Source organism: Microplitis mediator, chromosome 2 (genome assembly GCF_029852145.1).
Source record: "Microplitis mediator isolate UGA2020A chromosome 2, iyMicMedi2.1, whole genome shotgun sequence".
NCBI lineage: Eukaryota > Metazoa > Arthropoda > Insecta > Hymenoptera > Braconidae > Microplitis > Microplitis mediator.
In genome coordinates, this window is record NC_079970.1 from 11,784,499 (window position 1) to 11,805,721 (window position 21,223).

General features: G+C 31.0%; 2 protein-coding genes across 13 annotated transcripts in view; one reads left to right on the forward strand and one right to left on the reverse strand.

The window, feature by feature from the left end:
• Positions 1-21,223, reverse strand: part of LOC130663030 (uncharacterized) — a 275,606-nt gene that overhangs the window by 6,547 nt on the left and 247,836 nt on the right. The gene's annotated exons all lie outside the window — the stretch shown is intronic.
• LOC130663028 (dual specificity protein kinase splB-like) overlaps positions 15,599-21,223 on the forward strand; it is a 528,032-nt gene continuing 522,407 nt past the window's right edge. For both annotated transcript variants that reach the window (XM_057462062.1, XM_057462063.1), the window contains exon 1: positions 15,599-15,851. In XM_057462062.1, coding sequence (XP_057318045.1) covers positions 15,769-15,851 — 83 coding nt within the window. In that variant the 5' untranslated portion in view covers positions 15,599-15,768. The remainder of the gene's footprint in view (positions 15,852-21,223) is intronic.

The following is a 21,223-nucleotide window of genomic DNA, read 5'->3' on the forward strand; positions in this document are numbered from 1 at the left end:
TGTCAATTTCACAGCAGATGAGAACGACTTCCTTATGCAGATTGTTCATAGTCATGAGAATCTGCAGAAGGGAGCGTTCTTATATAAGGCAGCAAAGTACGCGGCAAAATCCCTCGGTCTCGGAAGAGTAAACCCTCTTATTGAACTCCCTAAGGAGGAATTTAAGAGTCTCGTCAGGAATGCTGAGCAGCAAAAACTGCTCAGTACACACATGGACAAGTCCATGCACAGCGTGTTCTTCAAACACGTGCGTGACCATGGCTTGTCCACCCAGCTGACGTTTTCCTTCCTTAAGTCAGCTGGCCTGATGTCCGAGACCGAAGGATATATTTTTGCCTGTCAAGACGGTGTAATCAATACCCTCGAATACCGTGCGAAAGTCCTCCAGATGCAGCTACCCGACACATCGTGTAGGGTGTGTAAGCAACATCCTGAGACGCTTATGCATCTATTGTCAGCATGTCCTGTGCTGGCAAGAGGTGCATACATCCAGCGTCACAATGCTGCTCTGCGAGTACTTTATTACCACCTTAGACATACGCACGGTATCGATAAAACACCAGTGCTGCCTTATCTGCCAGGAGATATTCCGCAAGTTGTTGAGAATGACCGTTGCCGTATTTATTGGAACGTGGCATTCGCAACAACGCGGAAAATAGATCACAATAAACCTGATATTGTGCTCTTCGATAAAACCACACGAGACATTTATGTCATTGAGTTTTCAGCTCCAGCTGAATATAACATCACGGTCAAAGAAGAGCACAAACGCGAGAAATATCAGGATCTCCTGTTTGAAATTGGCAAACTTTACCCCGGCTACCGTGTCAAACTTGTCGTCCTCATTGTTGGCGTCCTTGGAGGAATGAAACAGTCTTTTGTATCTGCATTGGCTAGAATACCAACTTGTTCAGCGCAAGTTGAGCTTCTGGCATCGAGGATGCAAAAGGCTGTAATTCTTGGATCCCTCCGTCTACTTAGGCAACGAAACTTGGCCTGCTGCGCATGCTGATCATCTTGTTGATGAAGCATCGCAGCAGTTACGATTTGGCGCTCAGCTGAGGCCCTCGGTAGAGTCGGACTACCGGGGATAACCCCCTGAGCATTTAACAACAACAACAAAAATAATAATAATAATAATAATAATAATAATAATAATAGTAATAATATTTTTTTCTGATTTTACAGATCATGCAATAAGTCGAGGAAAAGTGAAAAATTGGAAAATCCCTGACCGTAGACAGATTACGACGGCAATGAGTAATAAACTAAGATTTATCATAAAAACTATTGAAAATGAAAATAATAATAATAGTAATAACAATAATAATAATAATAATAATCCATAAGTAACTAGAGTACTTTTTTATATCGTCTGTATCTATCTGTAGTTTTTTAATAAAATTCTATAAAACGTGTTAATTTAAATGTTTAAATAAAAACAAAAAAAACTTAGTTTACATATGCATATACATAATACAAGCATATATATGTATATATATATATATATATATATATATATATGTATATATATGGTTGAATAAATCTCAATAGATACCCGATGAAAAAAGATTTTGTCTAATCATATATGATTATATATGTTCATATATATGATCATATATGATTATATATAATCATGCATGATTATGTATGGGGTCATATATAATTATATATAATTATATATGACCCCATACATAATTAGATCTGATCATACCTGGCTGTTATAAGCCCATATATAAGTCTATATATGATCAGATCTGATTATATATGAGTCTATGTATAATTAGATATGATCATACCTGGCTGTTATGACCCCATATATAATCATACATAAGTCTATATATGATCAGATCTATTTATATATAAGTCTATATATAGTTAGATCTGATCATACCTGGCTGTTATGACCCCATATATAATCATGTAAAAGTCTATATATGATCAGGTCTGATCATATATGAGTCTATATATAATTAGATATAATCATACCTGGCTGTTATAACTCCATATATAACCATATATGAGTCTATATATGATCAGATCTGATCATCTATAAGTCTATATATAATTAGATATAATCATACCTAGCTGTTATAACCCCATATATGATCATATATAAGTCTGTACATGATTAGATCTGATCAGACATGATTGATACAAACCCATATATAATTAGATATAGGCCTATATATAAATAGATCTGATCAGACGTGACTGATATAAACCTATATGTAGTTGTATATGTCTATGTATGATTAAATCTGATCAGATTTCATTGATATGAAGCCTATAAATATTTAAATATATATATATAACCTGATTAAAAGAAATGATTCGAAACGATTTGCAATGTTAAATGCTTATAAGAAGGGCGATTCAAAAGTATTCAAAAGCATTAAAAAGTATTTAAAATTTTTTTTTTCTAATCGTTTCAATCGTTTCTTTTTATAAGGGTATATATATATATATATATATATATATATATATATATATATATATATATATATATATATTAAATAATATGACAATTTTTTAATATCAATGTCATTAAATTTTTATTCTGTCAACTATCAATCAAACTTAAATCCCCAATACTTAAAAAATGTTCAAAGGTTTCGGCAGCAATTTAAAAGTATAAAGTATCAATTTGATTATTTGAGTTAAGTAATGCCATAAACGTATCTTAATTGTAAGTGTATAACAGACTAGAGGATCAGACTACAAACCATCGATAACCAAAGTTAAGCAGCATCGGCGTTGGACATTAATTGGATGGGTGACCTCGTAGTAAAATAATTCTCGATGGTTAATAATTTTTTTTTTTTTTTTTTATTTAATTTTAACCGACATTGATATTAATGAAGACAATAAATCCTGATTAGACTACTTAATTAATAATTTACAGATATTCTAAATGAGATTCTAAAAATGACTATATTCGTTCATGCATGATTATATATAATCATATATGATCATGTATAAACAGATCAAGTTATGTATGATCAGACCTGGCCAATTTTTGGATCTGATCATATATAGACAATTATGCATGATCATATATGATTAGACAAAATCTTTTTTCATCGGGTATCCAAAGATCTACGGAGATAACAATAGATTAATATAGATATAAATAGATTTACGTACATCTAAGGAGATCTACTTTGATCAGCGCCAAAAATTACATCTCCGGAGATCTACTATAAGTAGATCTCCGTAGATCTATTCCATTTTTTCCCGGGTAACATAATTTTAGGTTAAGTCTTTTATTATTGTAACTGTTATTAGTAAACGTTATGTATAAGTATATACTCACATCGGGCTCATCATTCGGTAATTTTTTAAAAATAATAATTAACTTTTTTATACCAAAATAATAATTTTATCACTGCCGTGGGTAACAATGAGTAGAAGGGGATAATGACTACTGCGCAGTGCGCGGCCCGCGCTTTTATATCTCCAAAAATTTATTTTCCTACTGCGTACCCGCGAATTTTAAATAAAAAATTTTACGAAAATAATTCTACTTCACGTATTATTATAATAATAGTAATTAATTATAATGTTGTTATTAGTTGGTCATATTTATAAAAAATTGAAAAAAGTTTTTTCACAGTTGAATTACGCGGTAAAATGCGCAAGATGGCTACTTAATAATCAATCACGCAAATATATACACACAAGCCTTCATAATATTTTTATTTATATTTATAATACACATCAAGCTTTTAATAACTACTGTTTATAAATAATAGTTTACAATCTGACTACCATAAATATTCTATTTCAAGTGCTTGTGAAATGGGTTTATTCGTTTCTGTAAAAAACGAGAAGGATATCTGACTTTTATACATAACAGAACGAGTATTAAATTTTTTCATTTATATAAAGATTAATTTAAAAATTTACCTCATTAGTTTTTACTCATTTTTAGTTTTTACTTACATGTATTTCGAATTTACATATTTATTAGGAGTAACTTTTCTAATTGTTAGCGAAATTCTAAAATTTTTTCATGTCTGTTTGTTGTTTTTGAAAGATGGTGGACATTGAAAAACGATAACAGAAAACTAATTCGTACTTCAAGTAAAATAAGCAGACATCTGACAAAATTTAAATCTCATGTACATAAGTAATTAAAAAATAATTTCTTTTTTCATTTTACATGAGAATAAACTGAAAATTATCGATATAATTTTTTAATTGAAAAAATTTGTTTCTGTTGTCTAATATCTACTACTACCTTCAATGTCATAAAAAATTTTATTTTTTTCATTTCAGACGATTTTCACCTCACATTTTTTTTAATATACATCAAAATGCCTAAAAAACCGATTACATTTATGACAAAACGAAGAGTCAATCAAATTATTCAAGAGGAAATTCAGACTGTAAGAAATATTCAAGCTGTAAATATTACAACAGAGAGAATTCAACAGACCTCATACAGTGTTCCAGTGTCAATCACTGATTCACAAGGTGATATTGACATTAACCTTGAAATTCTGGTACAAAATAGTAATCAATCTAATCATGACTGTAATGATCAAATGGAGCAAATTACAGAAAATAATAAAATTGAACAGCCTAAAACTTTCGAATACGTACAGTTTCATCAAGAAGTTGGGTCTGCATCATCGACTACATTGTCTGAAGACTTGCGGTTTTGGCTGTCTGAAAATAGCATCTCGCAACAAGCTGCGAATAAATTAATAAGTATTTTTCGTAACCATGGACACCAAAACGAACTGAAGAAAGACGTTCGTACTCTGATGAAAACTCCTCGTGATGTGACTGGGAAGATTGTTAATGGCAATGGGGGATCTTACTTCCACTTTGGGATCACCAATGGATTAAGTCGTTCAATAAATAAATATTATAATGTTTGCCCTGCGACCATTTTGATTCAACTAAATTGTGATGGGATGTCTTTCATTAAATCGTCTAGCAGTCAATTTTCGCCTCTGCTGGCCGCAATTCAGGCTGATTTTTACACTGAACCATTTTTAGTTGGACTTTTCCACGGACACTCTAAACCAAATAATTTTAACGTCTACATAAATCCTTTCGTTGATGACATGAAAGATTTACATGATAACGGCATAAAAATCAATGGTAAGACACTCAATGTTCGACTTAATGCTATAATTTATGATGCTCCAGCTAGAGCATCTTTGACTTTAACAAAGTCTCACAGTAAGTATTTTGGGTGTTCCAAATGTACCTAACAAGGAGAATGGGGAAACAGCGTTAATTTTCCAGATATTAATAGTCCGCTTCGAACAGACGAATCATTTAAAAATCAAATGCAAGAAGAACATCACTTAGGTGAATCCTTACTTCTTGATTTGGATTTTGGAATGGTATCCCAAATCCCTTTGGATTATCAATATCTAGTATGCTTAGGTGTAGCAAAACGATATTTACTTCGCTTGGCTAATGGTTCCAGGGCTCATCGACTAACAAATGATCAAATAGAAGATTTGAATGAGGCGCTAGAAGCTATGAAAACTTGTATTCCGCTTGAATTTGCCCGAAAACCAAGACTGTTAGATAGTGTCGCAAAGTGGAAAGCCACAGAATGTCGTCAATTTCTATTATATACAGGTCCAATAATATTAAAAAATATTTTGAGACCACGATATCACAATCACTTTATGGCTCTAAGTGTTGCGATAAGAATTTTATGTGACCCTCGAAGATATCTAGTTTATAACAGTTATGCTGATGAATTATTAAGGTGGTTCGTTGAGGAGTACAAAAATGTATACGGCTCGGATTCAATATCATATAATGTCCATAATTTAACTCATCTTGCCAAGGATGCCAAAAAATTTGGACCGCTGGACGATTTTAATGCTTTTAAATTTGAAAGTTTTATGTCGAACATCAAAAGTAAAGTCAAAGATGCACCAAAACCTTTGGAACAAGTAGATAATTGTGTTCATGAAGAAGATGCATTACCAGTAAAAAATCATTTCGTTCCATCATATCCACTGATTAAAAAATTAGATAATGGTATAATTAAATCTTTAGAGTTTAATGGTTTCACCTTGAATTTAACAAAAAATGAAAATTGTTGTTTATTATCAAATAATAATATTTTAATTATTAATCACATAAATGCTACCAATGATCAAATAACAATACAAGGCGAACATTTTTCTAAATTTCATTCGCTATTTGTAAAACCCTGTGACTCTAAAGATTTGAATATTTATTTTATAAAAAAGCGTATTAATCCAGAATTGATAACTGTTACAACGAACGTTGTAAAGTCGAAATGTTTATATTTTTCATATGTTAATGGTGATTATTTTGTTACTGTATCTTTATTACAATATAATAATTGATTTTGAAATTAGTTTATACATTTTATTTATATAATAATCCTTATCCTTTCAAAGTTAAAAGTATATTTAATGTTTGCATTGAAAGATAATTTGTTGTAACTAAAATTTGGACACTACAAATAAAAATAAAAATTAATAAATTTTACATGAAATTACACAATCGATTATTAAATCGATAAATAATATAAAATAGTATAATACATAGTATAAAATACCGTTTATTAACATAAGAATACCGTTTATTTTTATGCAGTCATGACATTAATATTACCTCAGTTGTATGTAAGAGAATGACCTGAAGCTAATGCTTAAGTATGACGTTCATCGTACATTAATTTTACGTAAAAATATGAGCCGTTTCTTATGTAAGCATATGACGGTATTATTATATCACTTTTACGTCAGAATATGACTTGTAATTTATAAAACTGTATGATTTAGTTCTTACGTAAATAATACATAAATTTATGACTTTACTATGACGTCACAGTATAATAGGGATAGGACATAATATTTACGTAATATTCAAGTCACCATTATGATGTCATATAAAAGTCAAATTTTAGGTCAGTTCTATGTCATAATTATGTCACACAATATAACATCATCTCAAAGTCTTCAATAAAGTCATTTTTATGTCATATCTATGTGAAAATTTTATGATCTCTATATGACCTGTCTATGACGTCATATGAAGGTCATGTGTTCACTGGGTATGTCTGTATATCTTTATTTCTATTTTATATCTAGTTATTTATTTTGCATCTACACACATAAGGTATTCAACAATTCCCGCCTATAAATATATTAAATATTGATTTCGAACAAATTCCATTTCGATGCAAAATCATATCCATACTATTCAATCTCGATTCAAATATATTTTTTTATTATATATTTTCAAGAGCTTATAATTTCAAAACCTAAACATTTCGTAGTTTTTTTTAAGTGCATTTTTTTTATTCTATAAAATTGTATTTTATGGGATTTTTTTTTCGAATTTATTTCGTATTGCAGAAATTTTTTATTTTTTATATTCTACTTCCAATTTATTCTATCCTGACACTGTATCTTATTCAAACATTTTCTTCGGTACTTTCTATTCTTTTCAAATTAATAATTCCGATGCATTGTCCTGTTGAATTTTTTCTCATTTCAAATTATTTTCATTTTTTAACTTGTCGTTTCATAGAAATTACATATAGCTGTTATGTCCGCCGCTTAATTTTTAATTATTTATCTGAGATTTCTCCCTTTGGTAGAGATAGTAATTTTGGACAAGCAGGTTAGAGGGTGCGGACAACAATAAAGAATACGAGGAAGAAATTATCTTCCTACAATTTATTATTTATAGTGGATCTTTTCGAGAATTAAGAACCCAAACGTCTTCGAAGAGACTGGGGCTCTTGTTTAAGCCAAAAGTATTTTATGAATGATAGAAAAATAGCTCTTTCACCTACCTTTCGATGTCAATTCTTCTAGTGCGGCAGCTATTATCCCTCCAGAACTAAACAGCTCACTCGACCTTCCTGTAGGGTTGGTAGAATGGGTGCGGCTGGGTTGGTAGAATGATATCTTATATACTACTTTCGAATGAAACCTCAAAGTTGGAGTGATAAACTTGATCTTTTATTAGGTATTTCAAATTACAGCGTTTTTACTGAACGTCACTTGTTCACTCTAGTGTTTCGCAATTTTATACTTAATTTATACTATAGGATTATTTATCCTTAACAGATATTTTAATAAGATATTAATTTATATTTAATGCGTCCTTTTTACACACCCGAAAAGTGGTTTTATGCGCAAATTAACTCGGCACGAGATGGAATCGCAAATTCACGTGATTTGCGTCACTGGTTCGATCGTACCGGATGGTTTTTAAAATCCGACAAATATTGTACTAGACGAACGATTACTACAGTTGCGTCAGATCGAATCTTTGATCAATATTTAAGGATTTTTAATAATAATTTGAATTCAATTACTGATTATTCAACGCCGAAGCGGATTCCTGCAATAATTGAATACAAACGATTTTAGTTTAAATGCCTTACTGATTATACTACGCCTAGGGCGGATTCCTGCTGTAAGGTTAATGAAATTCACGATCTTCGACTATTTCTTATTGATTATTCGACGCCGTAGCGGATTCCTGCAATAAGAATCAGTCTAGATAAATTAAGAAGTGCCCTATTGACTTTTCAACGCAGATGCGGATTCCTGCAATAGGCTTTAGGTTAAAAATTATTAAAAATCCTCTTATTGACTTTTCAACGCCTAGGGCGGATTCTTGCAATAAGAGTGCACGAAATTTCGACGTTCAAATCTTCGCGGACCGTAAGTTTTCAAAACCGACTAGCCCTTATCTATGGGTGCTCAGGCTTTTTATAAACTTTGCATGGCAATTAGATGGGGAATTTATAATTATCGTCATTAATTGGAAAGTGACAACAGTTTATTGTTTATTCGTTAAACTTATTGCAGTTGTCTTCCCACTATTCTTTGCCGCATAAAACGGTGAAAAAGCTGACGCTGCGTTTTCGCGCGCTTTGCAAAGAGGAGCTCAGAATTAATTATTTTAAATAATTATTAAATAAAAAAAAATCATTTGGACATAACATACACAGAAAAAACAGTTAACTTGAATCAAGGAAAATATTCTTGATTCAAGAAATTTTTTTTGATCAATTCGGAAAATAAAAATTTACTTGCCCCAAGTAAACAATTATCTTCAAATTTTTATCTTGAATCAAAATTTTTTTTCTCACGTCAACATATTTTTACGCTTAAATCAAAAAATTTTCACTTGTTTCAAGAGTTTATATTTCTTAAAGTAAGAGATATTTTTGTTGGAGTAGGATACATTATTGTTTTGTAGCAATATTGCATTTTTTTGGTTAAAGAAAATAAAATTTCTCGGAACAAGTACTATTCTTTTTACGCAAGTATTTTTGTATTCTCCGACCAAGAAAACTAAAGTTGCTTAAGCCAAGAAAAAAATTTCTTGGGAGAAAAGATCGATATGGAGAAGGGGAAAGTCACCGGTGCTAGCCAGCAGCAGCGGGAGTAGTTCGGTGCTCGCCACGAGGTCGCGCCTACGACATGTAGTGTCCCTGGTAAGCCATTTATTTCAGAAGTGTTATATTCCTAATTTCATTACGATTTTGTTCGGATACACTTCTGTCATTCGACAGAACTACAAGTACCCTTTTGAATTATACTATAGTATATCGTATAATACATCATGACTCTAATATTTAATATTAAAGTTTCAATAACCTCACTACAACAACTCGTATTATTATTATTATTATTAATATTATTATTATTGAAACTAGAAATTAGTACCCCAAGCCGCCAAGCGTGGTGCATTGGTTTCTGGTGTTTACGAGATAAAGACGTAAAATAAAATATGGTTGAAAGTGACGCCTAATAGATATTTTTTAATTGCTACTGATGCGTAATTAATCAAAATTATACTGTGCAAAATATCCAAAACAACTCCTCCCTTTGCGTTACTTGGTGAATTGATTATAAAGAGACAGAAATTATTTTTACCTCGAGGTTACCTAAAATAAAACAAACTGTAGACGCTGTTTACAATTTAAAAATGGGAAGATAAAAAAAAAATATCAGTATTAAAAGGAGAATCCGAGTTTTAGCCTTAAACTGTAAGTAATTTATTATTTTCATAACATACTGTATAATAAACAATTAGTATTATCAAACGAATGAAAAAAAAATATGTTTGCAATAAAATTAAATTTTCGAGGTTAGACCAAGTATTGTATTCTCGAATATTCTCGATCTTTTGATTTGAAGTGACTAATAGCTAATCAGAGTATATGTTATTAAATTGAAAAAAGCATTTAAAATTCACCGTAAATATTTTATATATATGTTACGTCCTGGAGTCGTGTCGGCTTGTGAGTTGCCGGCGCGAATTATTTGAATTGGACGTGACTGTAGATCTTCGGATACGGGGTAGTTCTCGAAAGCTCGAAATAACTTGGTCGTGATTTAAAGAATAAATATGTTTGATTTATTCATATAAAATAGAATAGTCGAAGAATTTGGATAAATATACACTTGGGTTTACAATTATTATGTGACAAATAACTTCGTGTCAAAAGAATAATATAATCGATTTAAACCGGGAGTTTACTTGCGTGTTATAAGCCGCACTATTATAATTTCTGGTTGATGTGAGAGTGTACGAGTGTGAGCTGAGCTGGTGATGCATTGGGCATCGGCTTTTTATATCTTTACATGAGCCAACACCCTTGAGAAAAGTGGGATAAGGTTTTAGGGCCTTATTCCCAAAAAGAGGGAGTTCGTTATCATCGTTCGACGCGGATGCTGTTGCGTCAGCAGTCGGACGATGTTTTTTAATGTTTTCACTTTTTCGTGGAAAAACTAATTTCACTTTTTATATTCTTTTAACAGTCATTATTTGTCGTACAATTATTCTTATCTATTTTTATTCATTAACATTCTTTTAGAGAAATTGTCGATGATGAATAAATATTATAATGCATTAAAAATATCTTATCTACTTGATCATTTTTAAGTGCATACTTATTAATATTTATTATAAAGAAAATATATTATTATTCTATTATTTAAATATATCGATTTGGCGGGTCTCAGGTCGGTCTATTATTATTTAAGATTTAAAAATTGGCAGAGCCATCTGATGAGCAGGCTGGGACGTAACATATAGGTATATAGCAAATGATTTTTTGCAAAGTTAATTCTATTATTTTTACTTAAGGATATTCTCAGACAGTACCCCCACTTTTTAAAAACATGTACCCAGTGAACACATGACCTTATTTTGACGTCATACGTAGGTCATAGAAATGTCACGGCATCTGATGTAAATTTGATGTCAATCTGACGTTTTACATGACTTTAATATGATGCAAAGCTTGTGACATCATATTGATGTAAGCATGACTCTTGTATGACGTCAGAGTTATGACTTATGTATTACGTACGTTTGACATAAAATCTACATCACATTATTACGTAGTAATAAAGTCATTTTCGTATATCATAATGACGTAATTTTAAAATCATACATTTTTGTCAGTAGCAAAGTCACGGTTATACGTAATATGAATGTCACTCTTAAATCATATCTTTACATCAGTGACAAGTCAGTATTTTACGCAATGCTGATGTAATTTCCGAGTCATAGTTTTTTATCATCTATTTATTAAAATAAAACAATTACAGAATGAATTTTCAAAAATGTGTAAATGTGTAAAAATAACAACTAAACGTCGAACGTTGCTGGGGCCAGAGTAATCGATAAACCCAATAATAGATTATTCAGACGTTTTAGATTTAAACATTAGCGTGAGCATAAAAAAATTAATTTTAATTTTTTAAATGATATATCAAAAATATCATTTAGGATGACAAAGAAAATGTAACGACAGTTTGAACTCTTGATTTTATGATTCTAAAGTTTAGAATTACGATTTTCCAATCGATTAAATTTCATACGATTTTGTGGAATTATTCAATGTTTCGCATAATTTTATATAAGATTTTTTAAATTTCACATCACAACAAAAATTTGAAAAATTTGATGAAACTTAATGAAATTTTAAACAATTATCATCGAGGCCGACAAATGTTGTTTCGATAAATTTTCATATAAGTTCATAAAGTTTTTTCAATTTTGTAAAAATCCTTCACGAAAACTTATGAACATTGTCTTTGCTGGCATTTCACTCTAAATACATCAATTAAGCATGAGATTTGAACTCCCGTGATGTGGACCAGTGAGCAACGTTCAGGACTACCAGCCAAGATGAGCTGTGTTCGTACCCAGCAGACGCCCAGGATTTTTTCATCACTTAACGTTACCTAATCTTGTTTCTGAATTCACAATGCGTTCGCGCGGTAATAATCAAATCAAAAATTCGGTATTTCATTTTTTTTTTTTTTTTTTTCAAAAATATTTTTTCCGAATTGATAATTTTGACATCACCCATATGTCATATTGACGTCATAGAATGTCACACAGACATCACTTTTACGTCATGTATACGTCATTAGTTTACTGGGTAATGACTTTCAACTGTCATAACCGTATCAAAATTTAATTAATTAATTAAAAAAAATTAAAACTTTAATTGAAAAAAAGGCAACGTAGAAGTAATTTCAACGAGATATAGAATTTAAAAAAAATTACTTACAGTTGATATCAATTGAAAGTTAAACGTAATTTGTTGAATAAATTTTAGCCTGAAAAATTCAAAAATTCGAATTATAAAATTGAAATGAAGATTTTACCGAAATTTATTCAACGAATTTTGATTATCTTTCAATTGATATCAACTGTAAGTAATTTTTTTTAAATTCTATATCTCGTCGAAATCACTTCTACGTTGCCCTTTTTTCAATTAAAGTTTCAAACTTTTTTTAATTAATTAATTAAATTTTAATTTTTCAATGAAGATAATACATTTGTTTTGATTATTGTGATGAATGAATATTTTTGCTATAATTAACAATAATTTATTTATGAGACGCACCAAATATGAGATATTTTAATTTTATTGCAAAAAATATTCATAAAAATAAATTTATTTTCTTAATGTATAAACAATTTACATGTTGCAAACATAATAACGTAAATTTTTTTTTTTTATTTTGCACATATAAAATTTCAAAAACTTTCACTACGCAATTTTTTAGGTTTTTTTCTAAACTATTTGATTAACAAATATCTACAAAGTTTCAAAAATTAGTTGTCTGCTAATTCCAAACTCATATACTTTCACGTTCATGAATATTGATGGTATTATTAATTTTTCAGGTGATCAGAAAGATCTCGAGCTTTTGAATGTCGTTTGACACCAATGGAAACGTTAGAGATTTTGGATCAAAAATTTTTACGAGTGACATTATTAAAAAGCAAAAAACTAATACAACAAAGAAAAAGAAGATAAAATATCATTGAAAAATTCAGCTTAGACAGTTGCCGAAGTAATTGCAGAACCACCTTTAATCTTCGAATCTTTGAGCCGATCGACAAACTTGGATAATAACAAAATTAATAATATTGAAAATAATAACAATAATAATAATTTATTTATTGATTTTTAATATATATAAATTAACTTAACAGTTAGTCTGAAGATGTTAGCACGGAGGGGCTAACGAAATATCACAAATAAATATGAATGAAAATGGATTCGTTTGCCGTTCAATTATTAATGAAATAAATAATAATAATAGTAGTAATAATAATAGTAATAACAATTGATCTTACTTAGAGCATCATAATTATTATTATTTATGTCTACGTATGCAGACTTTTTTTTTTTTAACTATACTTGATGTAATTTTTTATTGTACTAATTTTCATGTTTCAGCATCAGATAATATTAAATTAATAAAAATAAACGAGTGAAGATTTTTTTTGGAAGTGTCATGTTCAATTATTTGATTGTTTCCTATGATTTTTATATCCCATACCTCGATATTATGGTAAGATTGGATTTTTTAATATCTTTCACAAATATTAAATGACCTTCAGCTTGCCCTTCATAATAGGTACGATTGATTAATTTATTGATATCGATAAACTGTACTATTTTTCACAGAGAAATAAAAAATATCAGTTTATTTATTTACAAGTATGTGAGCTTAATTAATTTTCGTTAAAGTATAAACTGATATTTCTTATTTATCTATAAAAAACAGCAAAGTTTATCATTATCAATAAATTAATTGATCGTACCTATTATGGAGGACAAGCTAAAAGTCATTTAATATTTGTGATAGAGGCTTATAAAGTCAAAATGGGGTTGAAATAACCTCATTTCAACCTCAAAGCCATCTCGATCTTGAGGTTAAAGATGTTGAATTGAGATTATATTTCAACCTCAACTCAACCTCCTACCTGCAGAAAGAGAAAAAAATGTAGCATGGAGGTTGAAATGAGGTTGAAAATTACATTTGATGAGTTTAGATTTGAACTTCATTTCAACCGCCTAAACCTCAGTAGTTTTAAGGTTTAGGCGGTTGAAATGAGGGTTGATTTTTCGACTCGGGTTTGGTCGCAAATCGTGGGGCATTCGGTGTTCTTCAAAAGTGCCCATAGTTACTTAGCTGTGATTCAAGCTGTTTCACTCGTGTCCGTTACGGAACTCATTTGTCCTATGAAATTGACCTTAATTGGCTTGCAGAACATAAACCGATGAAAGTAAATCAAAAATGTTAATAGAAATTTCATAGGAAATTCTATTCCCTTCGAAAAAAGTCCTATGAGTCAAGTCGCTAAAGTCCATAGTTTCCGAGTTATAATCATTTTAATAATTTGAAAAATATAATATAAAAAAAAAATTATAATTGATATTTTATTTTTCAAATCATTAAAATGATCATAACTCGGAAACTATGGACTTTAGCGACTTGACGCATAGGACTTTTTTCGAAGGGAATAGAATTTCCTATAAAATTTCTATTAACATTTTTGATTTACTTTCATCGGTTTATGTTCTGCAAGCCAATTAAGGTCAATTTCATTGGAAAAATGAGTTCCGTAACGGACACAAGTGAAACAGCTTGAATTACAGCTAAGTAACTATGGGGACTTTTGAAGAACACCGAATGCCCTACAATTTGCGACCAAAACCACCTTGATATCATAAAACGCAGCTGAGTATTAGATAGTGAAAAAAAAAGTAGTTTAATTTACGTGTATTTTAAATGGAAAATCTTTGAAATCAAATGGCAAGTACTTAACATTGGAATTAAGAGCTCATATTTGGTGGGAATTTTTTTTTTTCGATGTAGATTGAGATTTTGCTTGAGCACTTAAAAAAAAAACTTTTGCGGTAATGAATCACCCTAATGTACATATATGTGTAGCAGTAAATCACCTCAACATAATTATGTAAAATTATGAAAATAATTATTTTTAACAATTTCTTTAATGTTATTTGATAAAAAAATAGATATTTTCAGTTATATAGATAAATTTTATTTAACAGGCATTTAAGAATTTAATATGGTTAACGACACACTCTGAGATCAATACAAATTCAACAGGATAAATTTTCTCAGTTCGTGAGTTTCAAATATACATGTGGGTTCTTCTTAAGTGTATAGATATATAGAAAAATCATTCATATTTATATAGCTAAATAATTTATATATAGATTTTAGAGGAACCTGATGTAGAGAAAATCTATTATTATACTTTGGTCTCTAGTTTACTCAGTTTGCTTTATCACTTTGCACAGTGAGAACTGTAACTATCTTCGTGATTCCGACGCAATTCGTATATGTGTTTCGAAAAAAAATTCATCCTCGTTTTCTTAACAATATTGTAGTTAATTTTATCATAGTATAGTTTTATTATTTTATCACAACAACAGGTTTTAAAATGTCGTACTATGGGAATAGCAGTTCTTATCGTTATGGTGGAGGACCATTTTCTAATTATAATGCATCTATGAATACTGGACGGTAAGGAATATTTTATATTTTCTAGCGTACATTATTATTACATAAATCTATTGACAATCCTCCTATAAATATTGCTCTCGTATTTAGCGCATGAAAAATATTTTTTGTCAACTTTTAACAGAACTTGATAACTTAGAAGGATGAAATTCGTATCTTGATTTTGTTTCTCTCTCATCATTGAAACATTTGAATCAACAATTTGATAAAAATTTCATGATTGCTATAGAGCTAAACATCAGTTTGTGAAGTAATAACCAATTTTTATTAGACTATAATTTTTAATGATTTCGAAAACAAACATATTTTTAAATTAAGAGAAATTCCAGCCTTAGTCAGTAACCTACACATTTCTAACTATAGCAGTATTTTCAGTTCTCTTCTCTCTCTCTCTCTCTCTCTCTCTCTCTCTCTCTCTCTCTCTCTCTCTCTCTCTGGGTTCCAGTACTCCATGATGACTTGACTGATGACCACTGCGTTTTAGTTAATCTTATTGTCTCTTACCTATCTATTATTATTATGACTTTATACTTATCACATTTACAGAATAATCTTTGCTATTTACTTGCTGTATAATTATTTGCTATTAATTTCATTAATGTTAACCAAAATGTTTTGTTCAACTTACACTGAACAATAAAAATTATTATCTAATCTAATCTAATCTAATCTCTTTCTCTCTTTCTCACTTTCTCGGTATGTTTTTAGTATTTAAACGTTCAGTTGATGCCTCTCAATTTCATCGATGGAACAATCGCCGACTGATGTGTTAAACTCATCTACTGTCAACACTTTTAAAATTAATATCTTCCATGTTTACAATTACTTCATCTTGAGTTCGAAGAATGTAACAGTATACACGGAAAAAATTCTAGTTAAATTTACAATGCTAACATCGTAAATTGTCTTATTGATTATTGTAGTGGTGTACTAGACTTTTAACATCGTGATTTTTACGATGTAGCGTTGGACAGTTCATTTAAGAAATAATACTTCAGACCAATAATACGAAGTCTTAAGCTCTTTAATATAAATTACGATGTGAACATCGTAAAATTTGAAGAGAAATCTTAAATAAAAGAATATAATAATAATCGTTCGGCAGTTGGATTCAAATCCGAGTCCTTTCGAGTGCTATGTGTCCGAGGCTTTGGACCACTCAGCCACCAAAGGGCCTACAGTACACTGTTAAAATTTTTTGTAAAATTACAATAGTTTTACGAAACAAGGGTATGGTAAAAATACACACCAATGTATGCCAATACAAAATTACAACACAATTTAAGCAATCTTGCATGATGTATTAGGAAAACTACTAATATAAGTTGTTATTTTACCATCTCTGTATATAAATCGTACTCGAGTTGTACTTTTACAAAACAGTACATTGATTTTGAATCACAAGCGATGAAAGTTTACAAAGAATTCTTGTGATTCAATTTGCAATAATTCTTAGTAAAATTATAAATAAATATTGTCATTTATATCGCAGTGAAATCATTCAAATTTTACAAACCTTAATGATTTTTTTACAATTTATATTGTAGAATTACAGAGTGTATTGTAATTTCGCTATGAATTTTTATTTATTACACACAAGCTGTAATTTTACAAAACAGTACGTTGATTTTAAATAGAAATCGTTCAAAATTTACCAAAAATACTTGAAATTTAATTCACTACAATCCTTAGTAAAATTGAAAAAAAGTATTGTAATTAATATTACAATGAAGTCATTGAAATTTTACAAACCTCAATTATTTTCTTACCAATTCTATTGTAGAATTACAGAGCGTATTGTAATTTTACCATTAATTTTTATTTATCATGCCCGATCTGTAATTTTACAAAACAATACGTTGATTTTAAATGACAATCGTTTAAAGCTTACACAAGATGTTTGTAAGTCTATTTGCTACAATTTCTGGTAAAATTAAAAAAAACGTATTGTAATTAATATTACAATGAAGTCATTAAAATTTCACAAACTTTAATTTTTTTTTTCACGAATTTTATTGTAGAATTGCAAAGTGTATTGCAATTTTACCATCAGTTTTTATGTATTATACATGAATGGTAATTTCACAAAATAGTACGTTGATTTTAAATAAAAAGCGATAAAAGTTTACAAGATATGTGAATAATTCAATTTGCTATAATTCTTAGTAAAACAATAAAAAAATATTGTAAATAAAATTACACAGAAATCACTGAAATTTTACAACCCTAAATTTTTTTTATCACGGATTTAATTGAAGAATTACAGAGTGCATTGTAATTTTACCCAAGAATTTTTAATTATTATACAGGAGTCGTAGTTTTACAAAACAGCATGTTGACTTTAGAGAAAACCCGTTCAAAGCTTACAACTGATGTATGCACTGATAGAAAATTTATATTGACTCAAGAAATATTTTCTTTAGCCGATAATTTATTTCTGTAGAAAACCAATTATCTTGCTTCAAGAAATTTTTGTCTTGATTGAGATTTTCTTGGCTCTAAAGATTTTATATCTTCGATGTCCTGAGTTATTGACTGTCAAAATCAAAATGGATTTTGTATCTTTGATCAATGATGAATTTGCGCCAAATCATCGTAGGGACTTTTTAAGGGCGGCAAATTAAATTAACCAAAAGAGGTTCACGGATAGATTATTATAAACAATTTATTGAAGCTCAGACCTTTTTTAAGACGAGCAAAAATTCAGGAATTTTTTTTTTAGCGGTTTCTTGTTATTACTCTTTTTTTATTGCAATAAAAATTTTTCAAGACCAGATCTCAGACTCAGACACTCAAACCAAAAATTGTCTTTTTTTTATTTTCACTGTACGACCATTTTCCTCCAAGTTACTGCACGATGAAAATCACTTAAAAATTTGAAATTTTTTAAATATCCTTTAATTTTTATAACTAATGTCAGATACTCCAGTTTTTTCAAATATATAATATATATCCAGCAGTAGTAATTTTTTTTCTCCAACTAGTTCCATTGAATCGTATTTGAATGTTTTTCTTTTGACATAGTAGATTTTGAAATAAAAAATCTCAGAAAATGTTAAAAAACTCTTCACTTCCGTTTCCGGTGACAAAACGTGTGTGGAAGATTTCAGTACGTAAAAAAGTTATTGGGGTTTTTAGATAGAGCTGGGGGATAAAGCAAAGAAGAAAGTCAAGGGTGGGAGAGAGGAAATTGTTTCGAAGTGGAGTGTTAAATAGAAAGTGAAAAGGTTTAGGTGGGTGTAAAGGTTTTAAAGGAAAGTATAGCAGGAGGTATAGAAAGTGAGGTTAGGGAAAAAGTGCAAGGGTCGAGGAAAAAGAGTAAAAGGTAGGATAGGAAGTAACAGGCAGCGGCACTGAGGAGGGCAAGATATAGATCCAAGGAGGAAGGTAAGGTAGGAAGAAGTGGTTGAGACTTGGTAACAGAGTAGTGGGAGTAGATAAGATAGGAAATGAGTAGGTGAGTAAAAAAGGTAGTGGTATGGGCGATGAAGGTAGCATAATAAAGAGACCGAGCATTAAAAGAGTAAGATTAGTAAGAAGGGGTAGTGAAAGTGAGTTAGTAGAAGCGGTGCTTACAGGAAAAAGAAAAGAGGGGAAACAAGAAGGGGAAGTCAGATTATCGAAAGAATTGGAGGAGGCAGAAGTGTTCAAAAGAAGTAGGGTAGTAGTAAGGACTCCAGAGAAAGAGGGAAAGGAGGAGGTGGTGAAAATGGAGGACATGATAAAAATGGTGGAGGGGATAATGAAGTCAGAGTGCGGAATGATTGAGGCGAGGGTGGAAGAGCTGGCTTCAGAGGCGAGGAAGGAGAGGGAGGAAATGAGAAGGATGTGGGAGGCGGACAAAGTGGAAATGGGATAAAGAATAGAGGAGTTGGAAAAAAAGTAGAAGCTTAGAGAAAGGGAAAAAAGAAAATACAGGTAATGCAGAGGGTGGGAAGAAATCAGATAATGAAGAAGGAGGAGGGGGGAGAGGTAATAGGATCGAGGAAAGGAGACTTAGGGGTTTGGAAGTAAAAATGGACAAGAGAGAGAGGGAGGCTAGAAGAAAAAACATAGTGATTAAAGGAGTTAAAGTAGGAGAAGGGGAAGAATGCGTAAAAGAAGTAGAAAAAATATAGGAAAAAATGGGAGTAGAGTGGGGAAGGGAAAAGGTGAGAAGAGTAGTTGGGGTGGATAAGGAGGGTCGAGGAATGGTGTAGGTGGAGTTGGCGGGGATAGAAAAAAAAGAGGAAATTATGAAAGCGAAAAGCAAGTTGAAAAGAGATCGGGAAAGAATAGAGGATGATCTAACGGTAGATGACAGGAAGACAAGGTGGAAGTTAGAAAGAGAAGCACAGAAAGAGAGATTGAAGGGGAATAGGGTACAGGTAGGATATATGAAAATGTGGGTAAATGGGGAGATGATAATTTGGGATGAAGTAGGGGAGGAGTTGATAGAGAAGAAGGGAAACGAATAAGGATAGGGAGGAAGGGAGCAAAGGGGAGGGAATACAGGGTAAAAGAGGGGAAAGAAAGATAGAGGTATATAAGATAGGGTTTTGGAATGTATCAGGACTGAAAAATAAGGATGAAGAGTTTTGGATGGGCTTGAATGATTGGGATGTGATAGTGTTGATAGAGACGTGGTTTGATCAAAAGGAATGGAAGGGAATGAATGGAAAATATAAAAAAGGGTATAAGTGGGTAGTGCAGGACGTGGTAAAGATTAAAGGGAGGGAGAGAGCGAAAGGAGGGATGGTGTTGGACGTAAAGGAGGGATTAGAATTGGGACGAAAGGGAAATAGGAAGGAGAATAGATGGTTAGGAAGAGAGGTGAAACTAGGGAAGGAATGGTAGTGGATAGTCGGGGTTTATATAAATGGGGATGTAGATAAAAAACTAGAGTTGATCGCAAATTGGATAGAAGAAGAAGGGGAGGAGAAGAAAGTGATAGTAGGAGGGGATTTCAATGCAAGAACAGGAGAGGAAGGAAGGTTTGCAAGGGAAATAGATGCTAGAGAAATGGGAGTGAAATACAGGTCTAAAGATAAGGTAGAAAACAAAGATGGGTAGAGATAGTGTAGTCTAAAGAGGGAGGAGGATGGGGAATTCTAAATGGGTGTGTGAAGGGGGACAAGGAGGGAAATTGGACGTTCATGGGCGAGAGGGGGTGTTCTGTGATAGACTACATAGTAGTGAGTGATGTGGTGAAAGAAAGAGTGGACAGAATGGAAGTATTAGAGAAAGTGGACTCGGACCACTTACCAGCGGTAGTATGGATTAAGGGAGAAGGAAGAGAAAATGCTAGGGGTAGAGGTGGAAGGGGTGAAAGAGTGAGTAGAGGGGTATGGACGAAGAGTGGGATAGAGTTGTTTAGAGAAAAGCTCAGGGGATGG